The sequence below is a fragment of the Lepisosteus platostomus genome, chromosome 7, assembly GCF_059453375.1.
Source record: "Lepisosteus platostomus isolate fLepPlt1 chromosome 7, fLepPlt1.hap1, whole genome shotgun sequence".
In the NCBI taxonomy this organism is placed as follows: domain Eukaryota; kingdom Metazoa; phylum Chordata; class Actinopteri; order Semionotiformes; family Lepisosteidae; genus Lepisosteus; species Lepisosteus platostomus.
The window spans coordinates 1,653,169-1,677,565 of NC_142617.1; the positions used below are offsets into that span (position 1 = coordinate 1,653,169).

The 24,397-nt window shown below is 42.7% G+C and overlaps 1 protein-coding gene and 1 long non-coding RNA gene across 2 annotated transcripts; both read left to right on the top strand.

The window, feature by feature from the left end:
* The first annotated feature begins 612 nt into the window (after window positions 1-612).
* LOC148657753 (uncharacterized) lies at window positions 613-11,494 on the top strand. The gene is made up of 4 exons (XR_015939977.1): window positions 613-814; window positions 4,235-4,302; window positions 8,956-9,991; window positions 10,528-11,494. It is a non-coding gene; the product is annotated as an uncharacterized LOC148657753 (long non-coding RNA).
* A 2,291-nt stretch (window positions 11,495-13,785) lies between these two features.
* hgd (homogentisate 1,2-dioxygenase) lies at window positions 13,786-24,156 on the top strand. Its single transcript, XM_088638440.1, has 15 exons — window positions 13,786-13,967; window positions 15,837-15,908; window positions 16,678-16,766; window positions 17,480-17,585; window positions 18,186-18,245; window positions 18,582-18,673; window positions 19,235-19,269; window positions 19,494-19,573; window positions 20,193-20,292; window positions 20,564-20,688; window positions 21,480-21,584; window positions 21,969-22,095; window positions 22,917-23,098; window positions 23,355-23,507; window positions 24,052-24,156. The coding sequence occupies exons 1-14, from the start codon at window positions 13,953-13,955 to the stop codon at window positions 23,496-23,498; spliced, it is 1,332 nt and encodes a 443-aa protein (XP_088494566.1). The 5' UTR covers window positions 13,786-13,952; the 3' UTR covers window positions 23,499-23,507; window positions 24,052-24,156.
* The last annotated feature ends 241 nt before the right edge of the window (window positions 24,157-24,397 follow it).

A 24,397-nucleotide genomic window follows, 5' to 3' on the forward strand; every position in this document is an offset into this window, starting at 1 on the left:
CACTCATAAATTGACTCTACTGCACGTTTCATGAATATATATTGACCTGTTTTTCGCTGTCATTATGGGGAATGGCAGTGAGCTGTGGAAATAAAAAAACGCCACTGTTCTTTGGCTGTGTCTGCTTATCTGCTGGAAGTCACTAAGTTCTCATACAGTAGCAAGGAAATATTTGGGGTTTTTTTAGCTGATTTTAGAGCTAAAAAGAACACAAATCAAATGGTATATATTCTAGAATTGATAGGAAGAGTGTTGTTTTGCCTAATATCAGTATAATTGGGAATGGGTGCAAGCTGTGGTCAGTCCGTGCCCTCACTCAGCTCAACTGCAGCCCCTGCTTGTCTTGTGCATTGTTTTTTTGTCAAATTGAAGTCATATAGATGTTATTTCAAGAGCAAGCATGGCTTCCATTGTTAACAGTTCTACACATCGAATTGATGTGAGATTGATTGTTCAGAGGAGGTGCGTTTCTCAGGCTTCACTACATTGCCTGCTGGCTGTTCTCACGCAGAAGAACAGATCACAGTCCAGGCAGAGAATGAAGGGACTTGAAGAATGTAACAGGCTTCCTTTTTTATGTCTTGGGTGTGAACACAGCCATTCCCCTCTTGTTTCAGCCTAGCGAGACCTGCAGACACACTCCCACGAGATGTGCTTTCTAACGCCTTGCCCGAGGTGTCATCATGCTGGTCCCCACTTGAACCGAATCCCATCACTCTCCGCGCCCGGAGCGAGCCCGAAGATCCACCTTCTCCGTTCCAGAAGCCGGGGAAATGCCGGTGCTGGAGGAGTCGCCTGGAGACAGGTCGTCAGGGTCTGTGGTTTGCATTCTCGATATTGGTTGCTGTGACATAATTGGCTGCTGCTATACTTGAGAAGGAGAACAAAAAAGGCAGATTTTAGACGACCGCGTAAGCAAAGCTAATTAGCAGTTATTAAAAGAAAGCCAGCATAATAAGAGTGTGAGAGAGTCAATTTATTCACTTTGTTCCTGCAAGTTTAAAATGACAAATGATGAATGGAACAACAATGGCAGAGACTTGCATGCTATGATCAACTGTAATTTTCAACAGCAATACGGTATAATAAGAAACAAAAGACGCTAATTTTACTAGACTGACTCGGTAATTTAAAGTTATGTAAAAGAATAATTGATGACTTAATATTTAGCCAGAAGATTACCTTTTCTTAAAAGATTAAACAGAAATACACCTTCTTGTGGTTATTCCAAGTGTAAGAGTTAGCATTAGATTTAGGCAGCTTTGCTTTTGTTGTCTTTTTAAGGAGGGAGGGGGTATCATTTGACAAGTCTGAATGCTTATGCTTTAATTATATAACTCAACTGCCTGCAGATATTAATTAAAGCTTCTGGTTAAAAGTTCATATTCCTTTATCCTACCAGCTGTACACAGCCCTTAATCTTTTCAATTACAATTAGATTTTTTTTTCTCCATGTTAAAGCACTGCGAGGGATAGCCAAACTACCTCAGAAATACAACACTCAATTTTCAAATTAACATCTCGGGCAAACTCTTGAAAGTTGAAGTGCGCTGTACGGCACACTGCATGGTTATGTGCAGAACATGACTTTACCTTAACGGCATACAGCAGTATTTATACGTATCTCCATAATCTTCACTGCAAGACATGCACGTGGTTAATCTCAGCAATGGCTTTGTAATATCATCCTGCAGAATACATGTCACTGAGGGTGCAGCCAGAGCACATGACTTTCATCCAAGCCAGCTCTGCAATGTCTGAGCAGGAGCATGGCGTTTCCTGCAGGCAGGAGAAGCAGAGGGATGGAGATCCGGGAAGCTGCTAGTTTTCAGTCTGCATGTACATTTCATGTGCTCCTGTGAAGGTTCTGGTGCCACACGCCTTTACCAACTGAGAGGGTTTCAGCAGGAATTTCAAAAGAATCACAGATCACAGATATCACAGATAAGCATGCACAAAGATTTATTAAACTTAATTTTGCTCCCCGCGTATGTGATTCTCACACATAAGGCAAGACCAACCCGTCTGTTTAACCTAAAAAAATCCTACAGTAGTGCAAATCAGCCATTCAAATCACGGTGCAGCCCAGGACTTGCTGTGCCCTCATTAAAAATTAGACAGCGTGTCAGTCTTTGTCGCTCTGACTTTGTGTATGATGCAGCGTGACTGAAAAAAACACCTCTTTTAAATTTCATTCAATTATTGTCAATTGTGATTCCATGAAGTTTTTCCTAAGGCCTTCTGCATCTTCATCCCTTACACTATACCTAGACACTACTTCCGTCTTCATTTAAATTGTCATTTTTTCAGTTTGACATTTATTGATTGCTCTGTGGCATAAATGTGCATAATAAGAACAAAAAATTCCAAAGGAATACTTCAGTGAGTTCTTTATTAAGATCATCAAACTAATGTATGCAAATGAAACCTTATTAGCACTTGGATTTTCATATCTGCTTATCAAAACGTGGCTTTTTTCTCCAAACTGAAGAAGTCCATTTATTTAGTTAGCAGTAATAACCAGTACGTATACTGGGATGCAAATTAAAGTTGATTACAATTAATTAAGGGCTTTCATGTTATTTGACCTTGTCTGTATTTTATGTAAATGTTTTAAATTCTGGTGTAAAGGTTACATGTTGTAAAATGTATATGGAAGCAGGGTCTGGCACCATTGTTCACGAGACAATTCCACTTGGAAATCGAGAAGCTGAATTCTCATACTGACATTTTTCGTAACCAGTTTGTGCGAGGAATTAATATTTCATTTCTTCCCATAAATTCTTTAAGAAAAAGTATATTATTACGAATTTGTTTATATCTTAGAAAATTCATTTCTGCTTTCTTTAGGGTTTTTTTGCCTTTGAAAAAGAAAGAGATTGCGGTTTTTTAAATCATGGTGTTAATACACTGCTGAAGTAAGAGGCCCAAGCCTTGATTTCCTTTCTGTTTACCAAAATGAAGGAGTTTCAGTCCTTTGAGATTCTCTGGGCTAAGGACACCTTGATCTGTTCTGCTCAAATAACCATGTTCCTTCGTTTTATTTCTCTGAAATTTCTCTGGATCAGTCTTGTGAAATGTGTCTCGTTGCCTCTTATACAGTTATTTGCAGAAAACTGTTACCACACCAACTTTCTAGTGTTGTTTCTTCAGACCCTTTACAATAAATATTTGATTGTCTGTTGTTTGAAACATACAGGCATATTCCTCATCCATTTTGATTTGATATATTTTTAGCCATATTTACCAGACTGACAGAACTGAATGTTTAAAGACCTGAAATTGAATCTCACATTCAATTGAAGCAGAAAATGTCCTGGGATCACAATGGATTATATCTGGAATACGTTTTGTGCTGGTGACTTGCCTTGATTAACCCTTGTGGTTTACCATGGGTACAGCTCTTTCAGAGTGATTTCATTCTTAATATTAAAACTGCAAACCTCAGGCCAAGATGCAATGAAAAAGTTAGAAGGCTAACATCATGCTGTTGAAATATGTGTTTATTAAAATGCCCAGCACCGGAGTGCCTGTGTTAGTTATGAACCAACAACAGGCTGCTATGATTTCAATCTAAGACATTTTCATGTATCATATATTGCACTCCTGTAAAGTTGAATATGCACCAATATTGTGTTGTGCTGTAGACCAGCTGTCTTCACTCCTAGTGCTGGAGTTATACAGATCTTTCCCTTTTCATTGTGACACAGTTCTCAGTTACCTAATGAACTGAGACTTGGCAAACTCAAGAGCAGCACAAGCTCTGGCCACTGTGGAAATCCAGCAGGCTGCTCATTGGTGGAGGAGACTGCTGAACAAAATGTGTGACACTTGAAACACCCGATCACTCTAGAATAAATGAGATTGATTGCCTTTAGCATCTGCTTAATTCGAATGTCTCCAGAATTGCCCAAACAGACTGACCTGCCAGTTTTGTACTGTCCTTCCCAGAGCTGCTACAGGGATATTAGTAACTAAGGCAGGGTAAAGATGTTTACACGCGGACTAGTAGTTCTCAATCGAAAACAACTTTCTTATTTTATTACAGCTGAGGGCTGGGAAACTGCAGAATTTCATTTTGCAGAACAATCACAGTGCTGACAGATAGTGTCGGTACAGTAATTGCCCTGTCATTTATGGAAAAAAATGCAAGGCGAGATATTCCAACAATGAAATTCATCCTTTGATTTTTTATTTCTCTTCTTTGTTTCATTGTTGATGTTGCCATCTCCAGAGAAAGGTCGCCGTGCTTTTGTGGGTGGAAACTGCAATTTCCTGTAAACACCATTTTGGGTAAGTGAAGTTTGCAAAACCCGAGACTTTCGTCCTCAGTAAAACACAGCAGTGAGAAGCCTAGAGCAGCCTCTTCTCTGCTCTACCTGGATCTGAGTGAGTTCACAGTCCCTGTAGTTTAATGAGACCTAAAAGAATATGATCTGTGCTGGAAAATTTGATTCTAAATCAGAATCTTCCTTAAAGTAGTCCCAGATGAAGCTGTGAGAAAATTAGATTAGATCACAAGCAGAACTCCTTCTAGCAGGGAGTCTTCCTGGAGAGTCTTCCTGGAGAGTCTTCCTGGGCTGCCCTGTGGAGAGGAGGGCAGGGGCAGGGACGCTCTCTGGAAGGCAGTGCTTTCAGCTCCCACTCGGGGGCGCCCTAGAGTGGGTACATCTTACTTTTCAGTGTGGAATTAACCTCTGCAAACACAGCTGGATAAAAGTGTCTGTTAAATTAATTAAGTCCTTCAAGGATTATATTTTAATATTGCTCAATAGCAATAGTATTTCATAAGAATATAAATGGATTCATATAAATGGATTATTTCAGCACTATAGTGAAGTCCTACAAACAACAAAAAAACTGAGTGGAAAAACACCATGTAGTAAGTATTGGGTTTGCTTGTTTTGTCTTTTGGTCTTAAAATCCACCTATGGAAGAGATAAAATATCAAGACATTATGAAAATTCATTGCTGGTATTTAAGTTAGATATTAACCAAAAAACTTAACCACAGTAGTTTTAAATTTGGAAATCTTGGGAGAGCATAATATATTGTTGTAATTATGGACAAAATACTATTAAAGTAATTATTTTGCAATTAAGGCAATTGTTATGTAATTATGACAATTAGGGTTGGATTTTGTGCCTAAAGAGATGGGTTTTGTTACTCCTCCAATAAAAACCAGAGCACAAGTAAAATGAACAGCACAGTCTTACTAATGCACTGATGATGATGAGAAAGAGAGAACATTTTACCTCTGTGTGTTGGCCACTGGTGTAAAAATGTAGGTACAGCATCTACCAAGTGTGTCACTGAGCAAAGATCTGGACAGAACTCACACTCACATGTCTGGAGCAGCGGAGACCTCCACAGTCTCCTGCCCTGGTCCAGTTTAATAGGCAGCCCTTAAAGCCATTCATTTCTAAAGACCCGGAACACTGGAATTATGGTAAACTAAACAGGCAGTGTGGTTAATTAAATAATTTTGAGATTGTTTGGTACTGTACAAACATCCCAATATCCTTCAGCCATAAAGGACATGTGTTTCTTTAGATGAAACACTACTTGCTTAATTGATTAATTGGTTAAACAAGAATTCCTCATCTTTAAATAACAGGTGATTTTAGGGTGACCTATAGGATTGACTGCATTGAACTAAGCAATCCTGTACCGGAGAAGTGTTAAATTCTCCTCATTGTCTTTATCACAGATCTCCTGAATCAGTATGCTAAATAAGAAAAGCAGTACCTACTGCTGGGAGAATATTTAACTGTTTACCTGTCATTTTTGCATAACAAACTTTACATGTGTGTTCATACATAAAAAAATTTCTTATGCTGTTTGTAATAAAAGGCTTGTTCTCATCACAGGAGTTCTTTGAAAAAGCAACAATATAACAGTGATCACATTGGGATTTATAAATGAAAAAATGACACCAGACAGCCTTTCAGCCTTTATAAAAATTAATTGACCGAAAGTTTAGACATACATATTTGTTAATTACAAAAATTAAGCTCAATTAGCATCTAGTTAATTTTAATAGCGATGCTCATCTATAACCTCCATTGAGCATGATTGCTATTTTAATTACCTGACTCAGATGATATTGTTAGATTAAATCTCATAACTTGGCAAAGCTATTTTAATTAATGTATATTGCCAAAATAAGATATTCATTAAATGTTTTATTGGCTTTATCTTATTTTATTTTTAAATAGCTGAGATTAGTTACTTTAAAGGTAAAACAGGTGAAGGATATCTTCATGTTCAAATGAATTGAAGGAATTTGGAAACCTGAAGTTTGTTTCATTACAAAAAGAAAGAGGCTTATCTTATTTAATTTAATCTTTTGTGAAGTGTTGGCACTGAAAAGAAGATTAGTGCAAAACAGACATCACCTGTGACCTGTGAGTGCACAATGTCGTTTTAGGCCAGACCTTTTCAGCAACTCAGCATAGAAATAATAAAGTAATAGGTTTATTCCATGCTGTAAAGAGAAGAAAAAAAACACAACGTTTTGGCCGTGGAGCCTTCTTCAGGTGTGAGGTGCTTACCTGAAGAAGGCTCCACGGCCGAAACGTTGTGTTTTCTTCCTTCTCTTTTCAGCAGGAATAAACCTTTACTTGTTCCTTTGCAGCCTGAGCATGCTGACACAGCTCCTGAACTACTAGAAATAATAAAGCTGGAAAGTCATAACCGGACAAGAATGTAAGAGGGTCTGTGCAGAGGGGCCATTTTGCCCATCTTGTCTAACTGATCTGAGGATCTCCTCCTATCGCTTCCTGACAAACGCCATGGACACATCTGGGCAGGCTGTTCTCCCACCACCCTGTTCTCAGTGTTACAGTAAAACTTCCGCTGCCGTCCGGTTGGTGTTTCACTGCTGATTCTGAAGGAGTCGTGAACCAAATCCTGTCATCGTGTTGTCTTTTTGATAAAACACTTGAAAGGCTCGGTTCCTTCAACCTGTCAGTGCAGGACGTTCTCCTGAGCCCCTGGCTATATCGAGCTGCTGTTCTCTGGGCTGCTTTCAGAGCAGTTTTATATGGTATACAAAGTCATAATTATATTACAGGAAAATTGTTTGGTATATATTTAATCTATTGGTACCCCATTGATACAGTTTTCTGAAGACTGACGGGTAGATGTTTAAAGCGATATAATCACTATTCACTGGCTTGCGATGGGTTTAAAACCCACCCAGCTTTTGTAAGATCAAGATATAAGGGCATGCTTTTTATTAAATCAAATGAATAGTCAGCAAAATCTCTGAACTGAAGCTTTGAAAAAGTTCATTCTAGCCAGAATGAGCTCATGGTATTTATTCTTCTTAAGGGAGTACTGTACATCCCCGCTAGCGAATGAGATTCAGAAAGTACTTTAAAAACTATTAGCTCGGTCCCTCTCGGTCTAAGGGAAGGTAATTTGAGCAGCATAGATTTAGTTAGCTCATCATCATTTTAAGTAAGGCATCTTTAAGGCAACGCTTTGCTGAATCTGATGTTTGATTTTTTGAAGATGTAATTCGTAATTCTGTGGTTGCAATTACGAGGTGCTCTTAGTGACCCCTAGTGTTACAGAGCAGTAGATACACGCGCCTTAGCTTGTCGGCAGTTAACTCTCGTTTTACTTTTCTTATCAGTTTGAGGCAGTTAAAAATGGAATCTGCTTTCACTGCAGACATTTAACAAGGCAAAACACTAAAAATAATAAAAACATAAATAAATGCACTCCATTGGAAGAAAAATAAGATGACAAAATACTGTAAGCAACCTGCGTGTACATGCTAGAAAATTATTAGGAAAAACATTCCTTTACTATTTAATACCTTTGATAGGTCCATTTTATTTAATGTATTTCAGCATAAAGGAACCTAAAGACTAATCATTTGAATTTGAAAAATGCCCTCTGATGGAAATCCAGCGAAACAAAACCGGGCTTGAGATTCGCTGTCCTTTAGCATTTCAGCCAAGTACAAATCAGCAGAGCCCTCTCTTTGCGCGATGAACGCCCTCTGATGGAGAAATGTTAGAACTGCGCTGCAAAATGTCAATACTGTTTTTTAAGACGTTTTTCCTTGCAGTTCCGTGGTACATTCTCTGCAAAGGCTGTCTACGAATAGTGCAGATGAGCCTAACAGATCATGGCGCATGTGACTGGCCGAGACTGCTGTGACCTAAAGCCCCTGAGGATTGGACTCCGAACATCAGCACAGCTAAATAGCACAGAAACCAACGAGAAAATTACACAGTGACCACTAACTAGACTTGAGCACACGTGACTCTACTCTAAGAATCTGCCTCTGCATACGCCTTCCCAATGAAGGGTTTCCATGTGCTTCGTTAGGTGTTACCTCATCACCCTTGGGCTGATTTTGAACCAGAGCTTCCAGAAGACATCTCAGGGCCCTGGAGCAGTGTGGTTTTTAACCAGGAGAGACACGGGGGAGAGAATTAAACGTGGGGTGGACAAGCCTTCTCTGGGGGGGGTGTCCATATAGGTAGTGAAGCCTCTAATACACTCGGAGCAATTTTGCAGAGAAAAGTAGTCCAATATCAGTCCCTGAATCTATGCAGCACAGTGGGAAAACAAGTGACTTGCAATCTATATTGGATTTATTCCTGTTCCATCACCAGGTCCCCGGCTCTAACAGCGAGGAAGTCATAATAGTAAATTTCACTTCACAGTGGGAACTGAAAGGTCAGAAAGAAGTAGCTCAGTGACTAGTTTAACAGTGCCGGGCAGACCGCTCCTGGTGCTGAATATAGTGACTTAAAAAGGAAATTGTTGCCCGTTGTTTCAGCCAATGCATCTTTTCGTGTCACCTATTGAAAGTAAAATCAATTTTTGAAATGTTTTGAAGAATATGCTCTCTGCTCGTTTAACAATTAGGAGCTACAGATATTCAGTTCTGTCAGGCTGCAAGAAGTGCACCTGCTTTCTTCTTTAACAGAGGCGTCAACAGAGTCAGCCCATCGCCCTCCTCGAGAAGCAGCAGAACACGACCCAGAGGGCACACGTGGAATCTACAGAAGACAGCATTGGAAACCAAGAGGGGGAGGAGGCACTGCTTTGCACAAAGAGGTGTGGGTGTGTGGAACAAGCTGCCCGGCCTCATTGTCATAACTTTCCCCTGACTTCCTGCAAGAAATGGCTGGATGAGATAATTGGATGAGCTATTAACGAGCAAATTGGCTATATGGGCCAAGTGGCCTCCTCTTGTTTGTTACTGAGCAACTTTGTAGCCTACCTGCTAATTTCCCAAAGCCTCCTCCCTGTGCACGCCCAGACTGGAACAGAGCTTGACCCCCTTAGTCCAGCTGCCGGCCTCCCTCAGAACACCCCAGAGCAGCACCAGAATCCAGCTGTCTCCCTCAACGGGGTGCGAGGAAACTGGCTTGAAGTTTTTATTTTCTCTGGGGCGGGAAATGGAAGACACGGAGAGGTGGATGCAGAAAAGCCCGAAAATTGCTGTCCCGCTAGTTTTTCTTGAAAAGTCAGAAATGTGCTCGGGGAGACTGTGTGGGCAGAAGACATTATGACTCCTTCATGCCCTTATTAGTGCGGAGAACCTGCAACGCCGAGCCACAGAGATTCCAGTGGCTCCCAAAGCATTCCCGAGCCTGAGACACTCAAAACAGTGGCTCCAAGCTCATTATCTCTAGATGAGAAGTAGGTGACCTTCCTAAACTGTAATGAATGGGCTATCACTCAGTGAACTTGTTTACTTTTATTTTGCACTCATTACCTACAGTAGCCAAGCAGAACTCCACACAATTCACTCTAATTGGTCACCCTGCCTTCACTAGAGACTGCAGGAGAGCTAATAATCACCCTCATTAGCATAACGCACAGGAAACCACAAGGTGCACAGTCTTGTTTGGGGTAACGAAGCTGATTACCCTGCTCTCTGCTACCTCTCTCTCAGTTTAACCCAGAGGATGAAGTCTGAAGGAAGTGGGATCGCAGAACGAAGGGTTTTCCACCAAAAGTAATTATGTTTGTTTTTTTATTTTCAAATGGTGTTTAAAGCACATCTCATAACCAAGCAATTCTGAGGCAATTTTCTCTGTGGGAGGATGGTGTAATTTTCTGTTCTCTGAGATTCTGTTGTCTAAAAAAAATAATAATAAAATGTTATCCTGCAGTCTTTTAAATGTGTGTACAGTTCTTTAATGGCCAGAGATGACAGAGGGAAATTGTCAGAGAAGGTTGCTATTTAATGACTATAAATAATGCTCATAGCATTTAAGTGAGAAGGAGACTTTTGTTAGCTTAAACCATAAATACACTCAGAAGCTGACATTCTTAACATATTAGCACGTTTTTGCATAATTTGCCATCATACATCAGAGACAACTAAAACAGAGTATTACAAGCTATTATAATTCAAAAACAGCATCTGAATATTTTTGTGTTTTATGCGTTCTGTTAGTGTCATTACAGATATTGTTATTTGTGAAAGTCTTCTCATTGTATTGAGGCATGCAGTGTAGCTAAGGGAGGCTTTCTTGTGCTGTCTTACAGGAGCAATTCAGAAAGTGCGAAGACGGACAGGTTTGCAGACAAAGTCATCATCTCAGAGATTAATACAGCAGTATCGTGGAGGTTAATCCATAGGACTTCTGAGGTTTTTACTGGCACAATCAGGCTTTGTATAACTATTTCCAGGGACGTCCTTTAGCTCAGTCGTTGAGTCCGGTGTGAGCAGGAGATTGTGTTCTTACACACCTCGGGAAAGCTGCAGCCCTAAATTCCCCGCGTGTCAAGGAAATGGAGACCAACTGGCACTGTGCCCCTTTTCAAAAAAGAATCTGCAAACAGGGAAGACAGAGACACATCTAATCCGGCTGTTAATATTAACCAGAAGGAAACCATGAAATACGAACCTTCACTTGTCGATTACATTTTAACTTCTATTTTGTGTTTACTATATGCAAGTGCTGTATGCACATTGCTCTCAATCACACCATCATCGGCTCTGCTGACTGATGGTTTCGAAACATTTCTTGCATAGAAATTCAGCTATATATTCCTGCTTGCGATTAGAGCCTTTGATTTTTTACAGTGCAATAACAACTGAAGCTGGTGACCCAAGGCTGGAGTTGCTGCTAGCAGAATCTGACTATACTGTTCCACGCTCCGGTTCTGGAAACGAATCTGGAGAAGAAATTAAAATCAGTCCCTTTCCAAGGGCAGATCAATTTCTCCAGACGAGGTCAGGACATTTCCTGCCATTAGCCATCCTCATTGTGAGCACAGACACTAAACTACCTGTCAGCAGGAGTTCTGACACCATCTTCATGCCTGACTGCAGAATATTTACTTCAAGCATTTCTACTTTATCTGTGATTCTCTATGAGAATTGCCATCATTTACTAAAAAAAATAATTCCACATAGGATATTGATTTCTCTTTGGTACTCCCGGGAACATTACATTTCAGCCTTTTTCCCTCAGCCTATGCATGTTGTTTTGTACTGTATAAAACAGGATATTATGTAAATTCTTAGTACATATTGCAAGACATCTATAGTGAATTCATCTTCCTTCAGCATAAACAAATGAAAACCAAATTAATCTCTTTTTTTACGCCTGTATAGAAATACATTATAATCAGCTTATATGATTAGATATCCCTATACTATATTTATATATATTTCTATAGATTATGTGTGTGATAGAAATATAATATGTGTTTGTTAGAAGTATATGCTTTTATGTTGCTCCTTCATTAGTATATAAACTTCAGTTATCCCTATGCATTTATCAGTCATCAAGTGTTTATAGGAGGCTTGATGAGATTAACCGGGCTGCTGAACAATTAAATTAGAATTATTTTAGATGCTAACATCCCAGACCAGATTCAAGTGTTTGCCAATGCATCTCCTCCCTAGTGTAAGTGCTCAGTGCTGCGAGAGTAACTTGCCTCATGGGAAATACAGACAATACCCTGTAGTTAGCGTGATCTGGGAGATTGTCACAGGCAGAGTCATTTTTACTTATAGGATTCTGAATAGCGCACCAGTGTCATCAAAAAAGTGGTCAAGCAAACAGCTGCAGGGATACGGTACCAGGCCGGTCTTGCCTTCAAAACCTCAAAGTCTTGAGGGAGATTTTGGTAAGTGCATATGTCTGTTAATCACAGCACCTCCAGAAATGCAAAAGTACTAATTTTTAAGGATCGACCCATGGAATTACCTACCATTGGAATTACAAGAGAAGGTTGTTCTAGTTCTAAAATACAGAAAAGTATTTAAATGATAAATGATTCTAAGTGACCGAAGGCGAAATGCAGGAGAAAACGCTCCTGTCAGGTGCTCTTGCCTGGTCTTTCTGAGTGCCATGCCCCAGGTCTCCCGGTGTACAAGCTAGGTTTGTTCACCTTTTCCCAGAAGTCCTTGTTGAATTCGTGGCCTCTCTGGAGCTCAGCCTGCTTTGGTCTGCATTCAGGAGAAGCCCAGTCCCGGACGGAGCAGGCCGTGCAGGGACTGGACCTGTTACTGGCCTCTCACGCCAAACGCAAGCTGACCCTCGAACTCTCTCGCGAAAGATAACAGTTAAACCTTTATCTCCGAGAGCGCGTTCAGTGTGTGGCTGAATAATGTCTTCCCTCTACGTGCACTGGATAATATTTGCGTGCTCTGCTTTGCTGTTCTCAATTCATTACTCTTTTCTTTCTTTCATTGCTTAGTCCTCTGAGCAATAACATGAGCATTTTAGACATAGGCTGCCAATGTAAAAGAGGAATTTGTTCTCAATATCAATATTAATAAAATGCAATCTAACTGCACTGCCGCTGAATTAACGCTTTCTAAAGCGTTATATGGACCGAGCAGCGTGGTCAGTCAATCAGTCAGTCAGTCAGTTCACTGCACTGTAGTAACTGTGCCAGGCCAGTCTTTTGGAACCTGCAGTAACAATAGCCCTGCCACTAGAGGACATCAAAAGGCCTTTATCACTTGTAAATAGGTTCACTGGGTGTCAATACATCAGTGATTTATATTACTAGCGAAGGGTTACAATTCTTATCCTCACAGGGGTGCAGTTAATGAGGACTCGCGATGTAAAGGGCCTTCACAGGGAAGGTGGGTTAGGAAACAGCCAGGGGAGTCTGTGTGCAAGTTGTTAATAGAGAAGTGTGAGAGAGGAGTTTTCTGAGAATCTTTGAAGTGCATGACTTAGGAAAACCCCTAAATAAAGACTCCTGTACCCTAATGTGACCTGTATCAGATTCCTGGAGCCACTCATACAGACTTTATTATTTGCTGTAGCTACTTTGCTACATGCTGTTGATAGGTATGGTTATTGTGCTTGCTCTGGGCTATAGAGCTGTGATTTATGCTGTAGGCAACTATTCAAAACCAAAACTTGATTCTGTGAACAAATTGGAAAGGTTTCCAGATAATATTCCATATGATTATACACCAAAACAGAATAGAAAACAGGAAAAAAGTGCAGAGCACAGATTTACACAAATGAATAATCAGCACCTGTAACACAACGAATATTCTTGGAGTTCAACAGCCTTGGTACTTTGATTTCTGCTACGGAGACAGTGAGTCATTTAAATGCATGTCTTTGCATGTATTTATTGTACAAATCCATTTAAAACAACGTTAGGTTCTTTTTTTTACAGTTTAGGGGTGTCAGACCCTTGCAGTTTTCTTTTGGGTAGGCAACTTTGTAGCCGAAACCCAGACACCCCCCATTACTCTCCCTCCAGTGAGAGACTTGGTGCGTCAGAGCCGGGTTCTAGGTTTAATTCAAACCACATTGAGCAAGAGTTTAAACTGCAGGAACCTTTCGGAAACCCTTTCACTGAGTTACAGAGCGCTCCGTGCTCGCAGCTGTGAGCGGTCCGACAGGCTTCTTCAGTACTTCAATACTTCCAAGTTAACAGAGCTAGTCTGCAAAAATAAATACTTTAACTGCAGAGTCGAAGAGAAGAGAATGGCCGACTTAAAGGTACGGTTTTCGAAGCAATTCTAGGGCTTTTTACTAATCGTTAACAAGTAACACCAAATGTTTTCTGCATAGAAAATAAGTAGGTTTGATTATTCTGATGTCAACATCGGTGGACACTTTTCGTATAGATCAAACGTTATGCATAAATAGTATTATACAGTACCACACAATCTCTGCGGCTCTTGCGAGGAAGGGAAAAACGTGCACGCACCGAAAATAAAAAAAAAATATCGATTTTTTGCCTTGAAGACTGTAAATGTGCGAAGGGGGGTTGGGTGCAGTTTTGCTCAGTGTCGAGGGCGTTCTGCAGGCACCAATGAGATCGCCTGAAACGACATCTGCCCCGTTGAAAGCCATTCCTTACCAAACATCCAGGTGAGGTGCTTCTCCCTGTTTCTGCTGGCGACCGCCACAGGGAACAGACTATTTTATTATGATGTCTTCGCATCACTGTGCTGGCTTAGAAATACTTCATTTTAAACAGATTTCTTTGTGTTAAGAACCGCAAAATAGACATAACATTTCCGAATCGAAACAAGGAGAAACAATGTTCAACACCTGAGGAGTAGGATAACAAATCAGAAATGTATTATTTATTAAAAAGCTTGTAATTCTGCTGAAAACTCGCTGCGATACAAAACCCGCTTTAGTAAGTGCAACTAACTGCGGGAATGCACACCGACTGAACCAATTGCGCCAATTATGTAACCCTACAAAGCCGTTTGAACATTTTTCATAATTTAAACGGTATACGGTCTTTCATGCATTTTTTAAAAATAATTTTAAATTATTTGTTCTTATTTTTTTACATAAATAACTTCATCCAAGGATTGTTAAATTTCTCATTTTTAATACGTTGAGCACCAGGGGGGAGTGCACTACAGACCTTTAACCGACTATTGCATTATAAGTGCTACTAATTAATTCTCATCAGCTTTATTGTGTATTTTCTTCGGTGTGGCCTCTGGATGCATCGATCCGGGTATACTGCCGCCTGTTGGTTGCAGAGTAAACTTCATTGCTGTATCCAGTCCAGTCGGTTCGTCAGTGAAACGAGTGAACAGATTGTATGCCCCACTAAAAAAAAAGATTAGATATTTTTAAAAAGCAGATGCCAATTAAGAATCTGGATGCATATTAATGAGAGGCAAATATTTTCGGCGCACGGCAGGATATGAACCACACTATACAGCAGAGAGCTCGGTATGTTCACTCGACTCCAGATGGAACTTTAAACTGAAACATTCCTCCTCTGAACTACATCCAGATGGACTTTTGCAGGCAAACAGTGACTCAGCACTATCGCCTGGTTTACTCAACAACCACAGATTCACAGCACTCTGGTACGAGGGACGTGGCTGCCTGTCAAACAACTTCTGCTGCGAGCTTTTCACAAACACCCCCCAAAAAAGAAGGAAATCGTGCAGACCTTAACGTATGAAACATGTAATAACGCTAATGGAAAATCTAGAACACAGGACTTCATCATGAAGCTCTTTCTGCAGGCGTCGTTTAAAAAAAATCTGCCTTTTTTCACAGACTTACACGTTAGGAAATAGTAACATAAACTCACCAGGTTTCATTTATCTCATATTATCTGACAGCCAGTTAACAGACGTATTAAAGACCGGAAGAAAATGGATTAACTGAAGTACACAAGTACACAGGAAACATAATGTAGCCAATATTAATACCATATTAATTAATATTAATACCTGTGCCGAGTACAGCTAAAGCACTGTTTCAAACTACAGATCATTCAGTTTAATGTGAATCCTGATTTGCACTTTTATGTCCCTAAATTCCTTGTTTTTCTCATGTATGGTGTAATGGAACAACACTGAATGGCTTTCACTCTTTTTCCTTCAGTATCTGACTGGGTTTGGGAATGAGTTTGCCTCAGAAGATCCCCGCTGTCCCGGTGCTTTGCCAGAAGGACAGGTACCCCAGACTTCGTATCCTGTGCACTGCTGTTCAAAATGCAGAGTCAAACACATGCAGAGCTTTTGATCTGCTGAAATCTGAGGATTATGCTGCATCCATAAATTATGGGGTGTAGTGGAAAAAATAACTTCTACAGCGAATAAAATATGATTTTCTAATGCACCAGAGCTGTTGTTCATAAACGTTTTATTCAGAGGGCGCAAAATGTTTGTGTAAATGGCTTTTCAAAATAGCTTCTGGATCATCTGTATGTGTATTTGTAAAAACGAGCCTTTTCTTCTGCCTGGTCTCTTATTCTCCTATCAGTCTGTCTGCTTATTCCTGCCGAAGGTCACAGCAGCCCAGAGCACAGAGGGCAGGGCTTGGTCACACCCTGCGCAGACAGACAGACAGACAGACACAGAGACGCAGGGACAGCGCGGACCCCAACCAGCATGACTTTAAAGCTGGGAGGAAACCAGTGCAGCTCTAGGGATACCTGTGTGAACACAGGGACAGCATGCAAACTCCACACAGAAAGCTCTCTGTCCCAGAACTGAACACACGACTGAAGGCCTGAGCCCACGGCACCGACCTTCTGCTTTATCATGCCCCCCAGCCTCAGCCCCCCCCGCCTGAGCTAAACGGTTTGTCGTAGTGAGACATGACAGTCTTTTCAGTGCTCCGAGTCAGACCGCCAGAGCTCTACGGTTTCTGTGAGTGTGACCTTGCAGCCTGGCGCAGAGCATCACTGTCGGAAACTCTTTCTCGGCTTGTTGTTTCCCAGAACAACCCGCAGGCCTGTCCCTACGGTCTGTACGCGGAGCAGCTCTCCGGGTCTGCCTTCACCTGCCCGAGGCCGGCCAACAGGAGGAGGTAACGCTCAGAGAGAGCCGTCTGAGGCTGGCTCGCAAACGTGTGTCTCGCGGAAGAGCATCGCCCTGATTACCTTCCTCTTTCCACACAAAGAGGTCTTTTTTCAGAAACTCAGTCAATATCCATGATCTGATCCACCCGAGTACCTGCTGCGCGACAAATCGTTTTGTTTAATGAACCCCCTATGGGGCAAGCAGCAGTGGGGTAAATGCAGTACGCCACTGAATTGTGTCTGGGCTTATTTACTGGCTTTCAAGATGATTATGCGGACGTCACATTGTCCGTTTCTCAAAAAAGATAACTTTGCTGTGCACTGTTAACTCATTTCTTTCACCTTTAATCTTCCATACTTTATAACCCAGTTTACTTTTTTTGTTATTTCACAAGCGAATGAAATCAGGCTGATTTGTAGGACACTGTGTGTAACAGTGTGAAAAAGTCTCTTCAATCTACAGTATTGCCTTCCTTGTTCCTTGTGGGTGTTTCATCCAGTTATTGAAATGTGCAGTATAGTATTTCTCCTGATGAGCTGGAGACTCTGCAGAAGACATGTCTTGCCTAATGGCAGCAGGGTATTACTGGACAGCTCGGAGATGCCTCTGGGCTGTGTCTCATGCCAAGTGTCCAGTGAAGGCCACGCCAGCACTAGAGCCACACGCAGTGTTACAGCAGCAGCACCAGCTGTATGTGTGCTGAGGTCTGTGTCGTTGCAGCTGGCTGTATCGGATCCTGCCTTCGGTGTGCCACAAGCCCTTCGCGTCCGTGCAGCAGGGACACCTGACCCACAGCTGGGACGAAGTAGAGCCCGATCCCAACCAGGTAAGGCCACACCTGATCTGCAGTCATGCTGGCCTCGACCAGGAAAGACAATAGTGGCAGCAGTGCAGGTTGTAGCTCAGAATGCACTCCGGACACCACAGGCAAGAGTACATTGATCAGTCTTTCTATACGTTCCTTTGCAAGACTTTAATCCCACAATGCCATTGATTAGTTGGCTTTTATTCAGTAGTACCAATACCGATATATATATATACCAATATACTGTATATAGTGTAGAAAAATACTCCTTGTTCTGAAACGGCAGTAACGATGCTGCTTTGCAAACATTTGATCTGAATGCACAGCTAGTCAAAACTCAAATACATTACCTCAGAACAGTAGTCTTCAAGCTGCTTCAGACCTCAGACCAGGAGGCATATTCTTACACAGACAGGGTTGTGGAGACTGGAACAAGCTACCCAGCCATGCTGTTGAGGAGCTGATATCCTGGAGTTTTTCAAGGAACATCTGGATGAGATTCTTGGATCGATTAGCTGCCAGCAACAGACTCTGTGGGTCGAGCAGCCTCCTCGTTTACAGCTTTTCTGAGACGTGAAGGAATACCCGACGTCTCAAAACGAACCTTTTATCTTTTCACAGCTTCGTTGGCAGCCATTCACTATCCCCAAAGTGTCTGAGAAGAAGGTGGACTTTGTGATGGTGGGTCTGGAAGCTCCCAGTTTGTTTTCATGTTATCAACACAGGGCAGAGTGTTTGTACCCATCTGACACAAATACCAATACAAACTACCCGCATCATAATGGACACAGGGGGAAACTGTTAGCTTATTCACAGAGAGAAGCAGTTGACATGAATACGGTGCCCACGCTGCCCTGTGGTGAGCAGGTTAAACAGGTGGACAGAGTGCTATCGGCTTAAGCGCGATTCACTGTTTACAAGCGGATGTGAACCTCGTGCTTTTTTAGTTTCCTGCAAGTCTGCATTTCATCCAGTTTTCGACCTAGTGTGCAATCGCTGCACCCCTTCCCCTTTCAGGGCTTGCACACCCTGTGTGGAGCAGGGGACACCAGGACCCGGAACGGGATCGCAGTTCACGTCTACGCCTGCAACAGCTCTATGACCGACAGGTGAGTGTCGGTGTGCCATGTGCTCCACTGCTCTGTACCTGCAATGTAATGGGGCCAAGGCTGGTGAAAGGTTCACTGATCTTGACAGCGATCAGTGTTCCGTGCTCCCATGTTCAAAACTGGGGTGGCACATTGGCGTAGCAGTTTAAGCTTCTCCTCCAGCAAGACGTGGGTTCTCGGGCTGATTCGGGTCTGCAGTACTTTCTGTGTGGAGTTTGCATGTGCTCCTCATGGCCTTGTAGATTTTCTCCAGGTGTTCCAGCTTCCTCCCACTGGCCAAGGTCATTCTGTCTAGGTTAACTGGTGTCCCTAAATTATCCCCTGTGTGTCTGAACTGGTGTCCCTTCCAGGGTGTACGCTGTAGTATGCCCAGTGTAAGCTGGACCAGGCTCCGGATCAGCACAGTTATTAAAAATAGATGGATGTATAAAACTGTTAATGTATTGCTGTTCTCTTGAGCTGCACAGCTTCCCAATGTTTCTTGTCTGTATGCACAAGTCCTGTACTTCCCACAGCACCTGCCTCTCGCGTACACAAATATTAACTGTAACTTCTTTTCAGGTGTTTCAATAATTCTGATGGGGATTTTCTAATCGGTAAGTAGTATTTTGTTTCTACTATGTTATAGAAATGTGTTTTATACAGTAACTTGCACTATAAGTTTTTGGACACACTCCCTCCCTACGTTAAATACAGGGTGTTGGTAAAAAAAAAACTCTGGGTGCACTGGAGATGGGTTTATCTAACCACTGCTTCACGATCATCAGTTGTGCTCTGAACAATGAATCCACTGTGCCAAAAAAATGTATTTTTTGTCCAGTTCCTCAGCAAGGTAAAATATTGATCACAACGGAATTTGGAAAGATGATGGTGGAGCCAAATGAGATCTGTGTTATCCAGGTAAGTGGAAACACAAGTCTTCTCCTGCTGTACACGTTCCAAGAGTCAAAGTCCAGAGGAACCGGGAATATTTTCCAGATGTTATTTTTCGGGAACAGCGTTGGCCGCTGTGCACGGGGAGCATATTCCTGTTCACGTTGTTTCTGTTCCTCTACACACCCACTGAGATTTAGAATTGGATGACCAATGTTGGCCTTTTTTCTATCACCTTTCTGAAATTGGCACTGTTGTATGAAATATGTGGTAAATCACTAACTGGCTTGAAGTGGAGAGTGTTTTCAAACAGCTACACAAAAAATGAAAAAAAAAACATCTCCCTGTGGAATCACATCTAATACATCAGTCACCACACCTTTTACCCAGATAAAGTATAAGATTAACACTTACAAAACACACGGTCCATAAAAAACATCAGCAAATTGTGGTAAAGAGTACATCCACAAAAACATCCACTTCCTTCAAGTGTTTCCCAGGCAGTAGATTTAATTGTGATCCTTCATTTGTTTTGCTGGAGATGATTTTGGCCCTGCTAGCTGGCCAGTGAAACACATGACAGGAAATTACAGGACATGAGACCTGAGGTTTGCAGACGCTGTGCTGTTTCTCATGGCTTTTCTAGCAAGGGATGCGTTTCAGTGTGGAGGTGTTTGGGGCGACAAGGGGCTACGTCCTGGAGGTGTTCGGTGCCCACTTTGAACTGCCAGATCTCGGACCTATTGGTAAGTAAAAAGGCTTTGGTATTTAAAACCTTCGGACCTGGAAGCTTCTGGGGGTGCGATTCTTGTCTCCTGGCTGTGCTCTGGGTGCGAGGCCCGTCCTCATGTCATCCTGGTGACAGACAGTCAGCAGCTCTGACATCAAACTGGTTGAAATCACGCACTTTGCAGGAATCCCACTAGAAATGAAAAGCCAGATGTTTTTAAACGGCACATTTCCTCTTACGGAGCAGGTTGTGAAGGGTGCCAGACTGTCACACCATGTGTTCTGCAGGTGCCAATGGCTTGGCCAACCCTCGGGACTTCCTGGCGCCCGTCGCCTGCTATGAAGACCGGAGGGTGCCCGGCGGGTATACGGTCATTAATAAGTACCAGGGAAAACTGTTCGCAGCCCAGCAGGTAAGCATACCTGCTGGACCCCCTGAGAATCGGCAGCGGTCAAGAGCGGGAGGCCTTATTCCCGCCCAGTACGTGCACCTCAGACAGAAAGAGCCAAACCTGGGACCACCAGTGGAGTAGGCTGCTGGCTCCAGTGGGCTGGCTGGGTGGTTTAGCGACCCGAGGATCTCATCCTGTCTGTGATTGGAAGATCCCGGTGAACCAGTTTCGGGAAGCACTGCTTGGGGCAGAATCCGGGCAGGTCTCTCGCCCTGCTTCCTGCTCCACAGCTTTCCTGGGATAAGGACAGGCTGCCCAAGCTCAGAGCTTGGGGCTGGAAGAGTCTTCTGTTTCTTTCTCCAGCTGAGCCCCGAATTGCTGAAATTAACCTGTTATTTTGCTTCGCTGGGCTGATGTATTGGGCTCATCGGGCTGGCGGTTTAAAGCTGTGGGAATCCCGGCTCGGGAGTCAGCTGGGCACCACTGTAGGGTGTAGCCCTGTGTGCTTCGCGTGTGCAGGAGTGTGGGGCTTCAGTCTTTGGCAAGTAATGAATAAAATTGATTTTACAGCTTTTATTGAACAGTGCTTTGTGGTGACATAAAATTGCTGCAGTTGTAACGATCAGGTTAGAGAGAAACATTAGTCATTCTAGCTCTGTCGTAGTCTGGTTTTCTTTGTGGGAGGAGTAGCTTGATTTTGGGGCAGATAGTTATGGGCATAGTCAGAAATGAATGCTTAATTGTGCCCATTGTTTTCCCTTTAGTAACTAGTTTGTATTTCATAGAATGTGTGTGCTTGTTTCCTACTGCAGGATTTTTCCCCATTCAATGTTGTGGCGTGGCATGGAAACTACACCCCGTACAAATACAACCTCGAGAACTTCATGGTGATCAACTGCGTCGCTTTCGACCATGCGGTAAGCAGCAAGAACACAAAACCAACTTGACCAAACGAATGCAGAAGATACTGTGTCGTGCTGTGCTCCTCCAGATGTGTACAATATAAAGGGAGTATTAAACTGAATGGAATGCCAGGAATACCTGAAGAACTGAATGGCATTTTGAAATGAGATGGACTGGAACTGAATCCTGGTGGCCTGGATTCAGACAGGTTGTGTCAGCTTGCCCTGCACCCTGCCAGCCGAGCACGAACACACAGGTGTCAGTGGGGACAGTCCGATGGCTCCGGGCTGGGCCGCAGGAGCGCTGCTCGAGCAGTGGGGTGCTGCAGGCCCAGCTGCTCCGACGTACCGGTACGTGACGCGGGAGTCGATCCGACTGTCCTCTCCACTGTCTCGCAGGACCCCTCCATCTTCACCGTGCTGACGGCGAAGTCGACCCGCCCGGGCGTGGCTGTCGCCGACTTCGTCATCTTCCCCCCCCGCTGGGGCGTGGCGGACCACACTTTCAGGCCCCCCTATTATCACAGTAAGATCCGGGCTGGGGGGGGAGAGTGCAGGTCTGGCCAGGAGCAGATCAGTGTTCTGGGTTACCAGTCGCACGTTTACAACCTCTCAATCGGCAAAGGTCCTGTATTCCTACTGCCGCCACCTGCCCAGCAGTGGGCCTGTGACTCGCCGACAGCAACAACTCTACCGGCACAAACATTTTACACTTTTAGACAGATTTAATAACTATTGTTGAGTGTTGCTTACTTGGGATAGCAAACTACTCGGCTTACGCTACGTGATTTTACAAGCCCATCAGGTGCAAAGTGTCTGATATTTGCTGAACGGAGCCGAATGAGAATATTATTAACCAGGTACTTTACATGCAATGATTCTAACTAATGCAAGAATGGTGAAAGATACAGCCATGCTTCACTCGAGAACTGGAGCCGGACAGGCTGGTATCAGCATGACTGAAGATGGCCCGCCTGAGAGCAGATCACAGAGTAGCCCAGCGAATGACATGCTCTGCTTCAACAGTCAGTGGAACGGTCCGATAAAAGAGGGAAGCTGTTCTTGGAGACAGTCTTTAAGGTCACCAGCCAGGTGGTCAAGTCACCACACCTGGCCAAGAAGCCTCACATCTGTCTCGTAGTTTTCATGTGTAATAGTTTTCAGGCAGTTCTTGAAAGGCTTTTAAATGATTGAGCACTTAATTTAAGTCTTGAGTTAGTTTTCATAATAGTGCAAAAGATTTAGCTTTTTGACGTTCAGCTCTATTCTTCTTTCTTAAGAGGCTGGTAATGAATTGACTTGGAATATTCACTTACCATCAAATGAACTACTTGCACTTTGTCTTAGGGAACTGCATGAGTGAGTTCATGGGCTTGATCAAAGGCCACTACGAGGCCAAGGAGGAAGGCTTCCAGCCAGGAGGGGGCAGTCTTCACAGCATGATGACCCCACACGGCCCGGATTACGAGTGCTTTGAGAAAGCAAGCACAGCTGACTTGAAGCCTGAGCGAGTTGCTGAAGGCACTATGGTAAAAGCGGTTCTGTTCAGCGGGCCTTGGAGCACGATAAGGACTAGAAGATCAACAATGTTTGCTTTGCATTTCTTTTGAAATGATCTTTGCATGATAGTGCAAACAGTCTGTCTTCCGTACTGTCAGTTTGGTGCAAGAGTGCTTTTGAATTCTGATCAAACGCAGAGTGCAGAGTTAGCTCCCCCTGTTCCCCCTCACCTGAGCTCCTCGGGTCACAGTGTTAAGATCGATCTTGTCACTCCTGTGTTCTCAGGCATTTATGTTTGAGTCGTCCTTCAGCATGGCAGTCACAAAGTGGGGCCTGGACACCTGTAACCGCCTGGATAAGAACTACTACAAATGCTGGGAGCCGCTAAAGAGCCATTTCAACCCCAACTGGAAACCAAGCAGCACATAAAGACAGCAGGTAAACTCTAGCACAAGCCCCAGTTTCCACTGTGTGTCAGTCATCACGGGCTTCAACACCCTTTATGACAGAAGTGACAGATACAGTTACTGAACACGGGATAGGGAAAAAAAACGCAAATAATTCCTGATACATGTGAACACTACCTATATAATACCTTTCTCTATTTGGGAACTCTTCATTTACCTATGGCAGTTCCACCTTTCAAGCCTGTAGTCCCCTACTAAAAAAACAACATTATCCAGTATACGATCAGTGTTTAATAGTAGATAATACAGGACAGAGATAAGGTTTGGATCGAAAACCTCAACCCATCTAAACCTAATGCTCGCTGGAAGCCTCCCACTGTTTTGGAAAAACAGATCTCCAGTGAAGGGAAAGCTAGATTGAGCATCAGGCAGGTAACTGAAATCTGGATCCAATGATATGAAATAAAGCTTCTTTTACAGTATTATGCTTGTTCATGCTTCGGATGCTTAAGGACTTGTGTGACTCACCGATTTAACAGTAAAAAAAAACAATGGAGACTTTCCTCTCTTTTCAGAGGAAGACTGAAGACCCTGCAGGAATCCCTAATGCCACACAAATAAAAGGTCGATGGAAGATCAAAGTTTACTTAAAAAAAAAACAATAAAACTGGAAAAACATGTATTGAGAAGCATCATTAAGTGCATTAGCTGGACAGGGAAGTGGCACTAACATACCTGTGTAACAGATAAATTATCTTTGCATTTAAATGCCTCCATACCTTTTCATCATTGTAAAGGATATGCTATACATAAAGTCGGTGCATCTTAGAAAAACATGTTTATTGATTCACTTTCCTTTTAATTACAATCTGACCTCTCTCTCATGTGACTCTTAAATTATTTCTTAGGTTTTGTCACAAC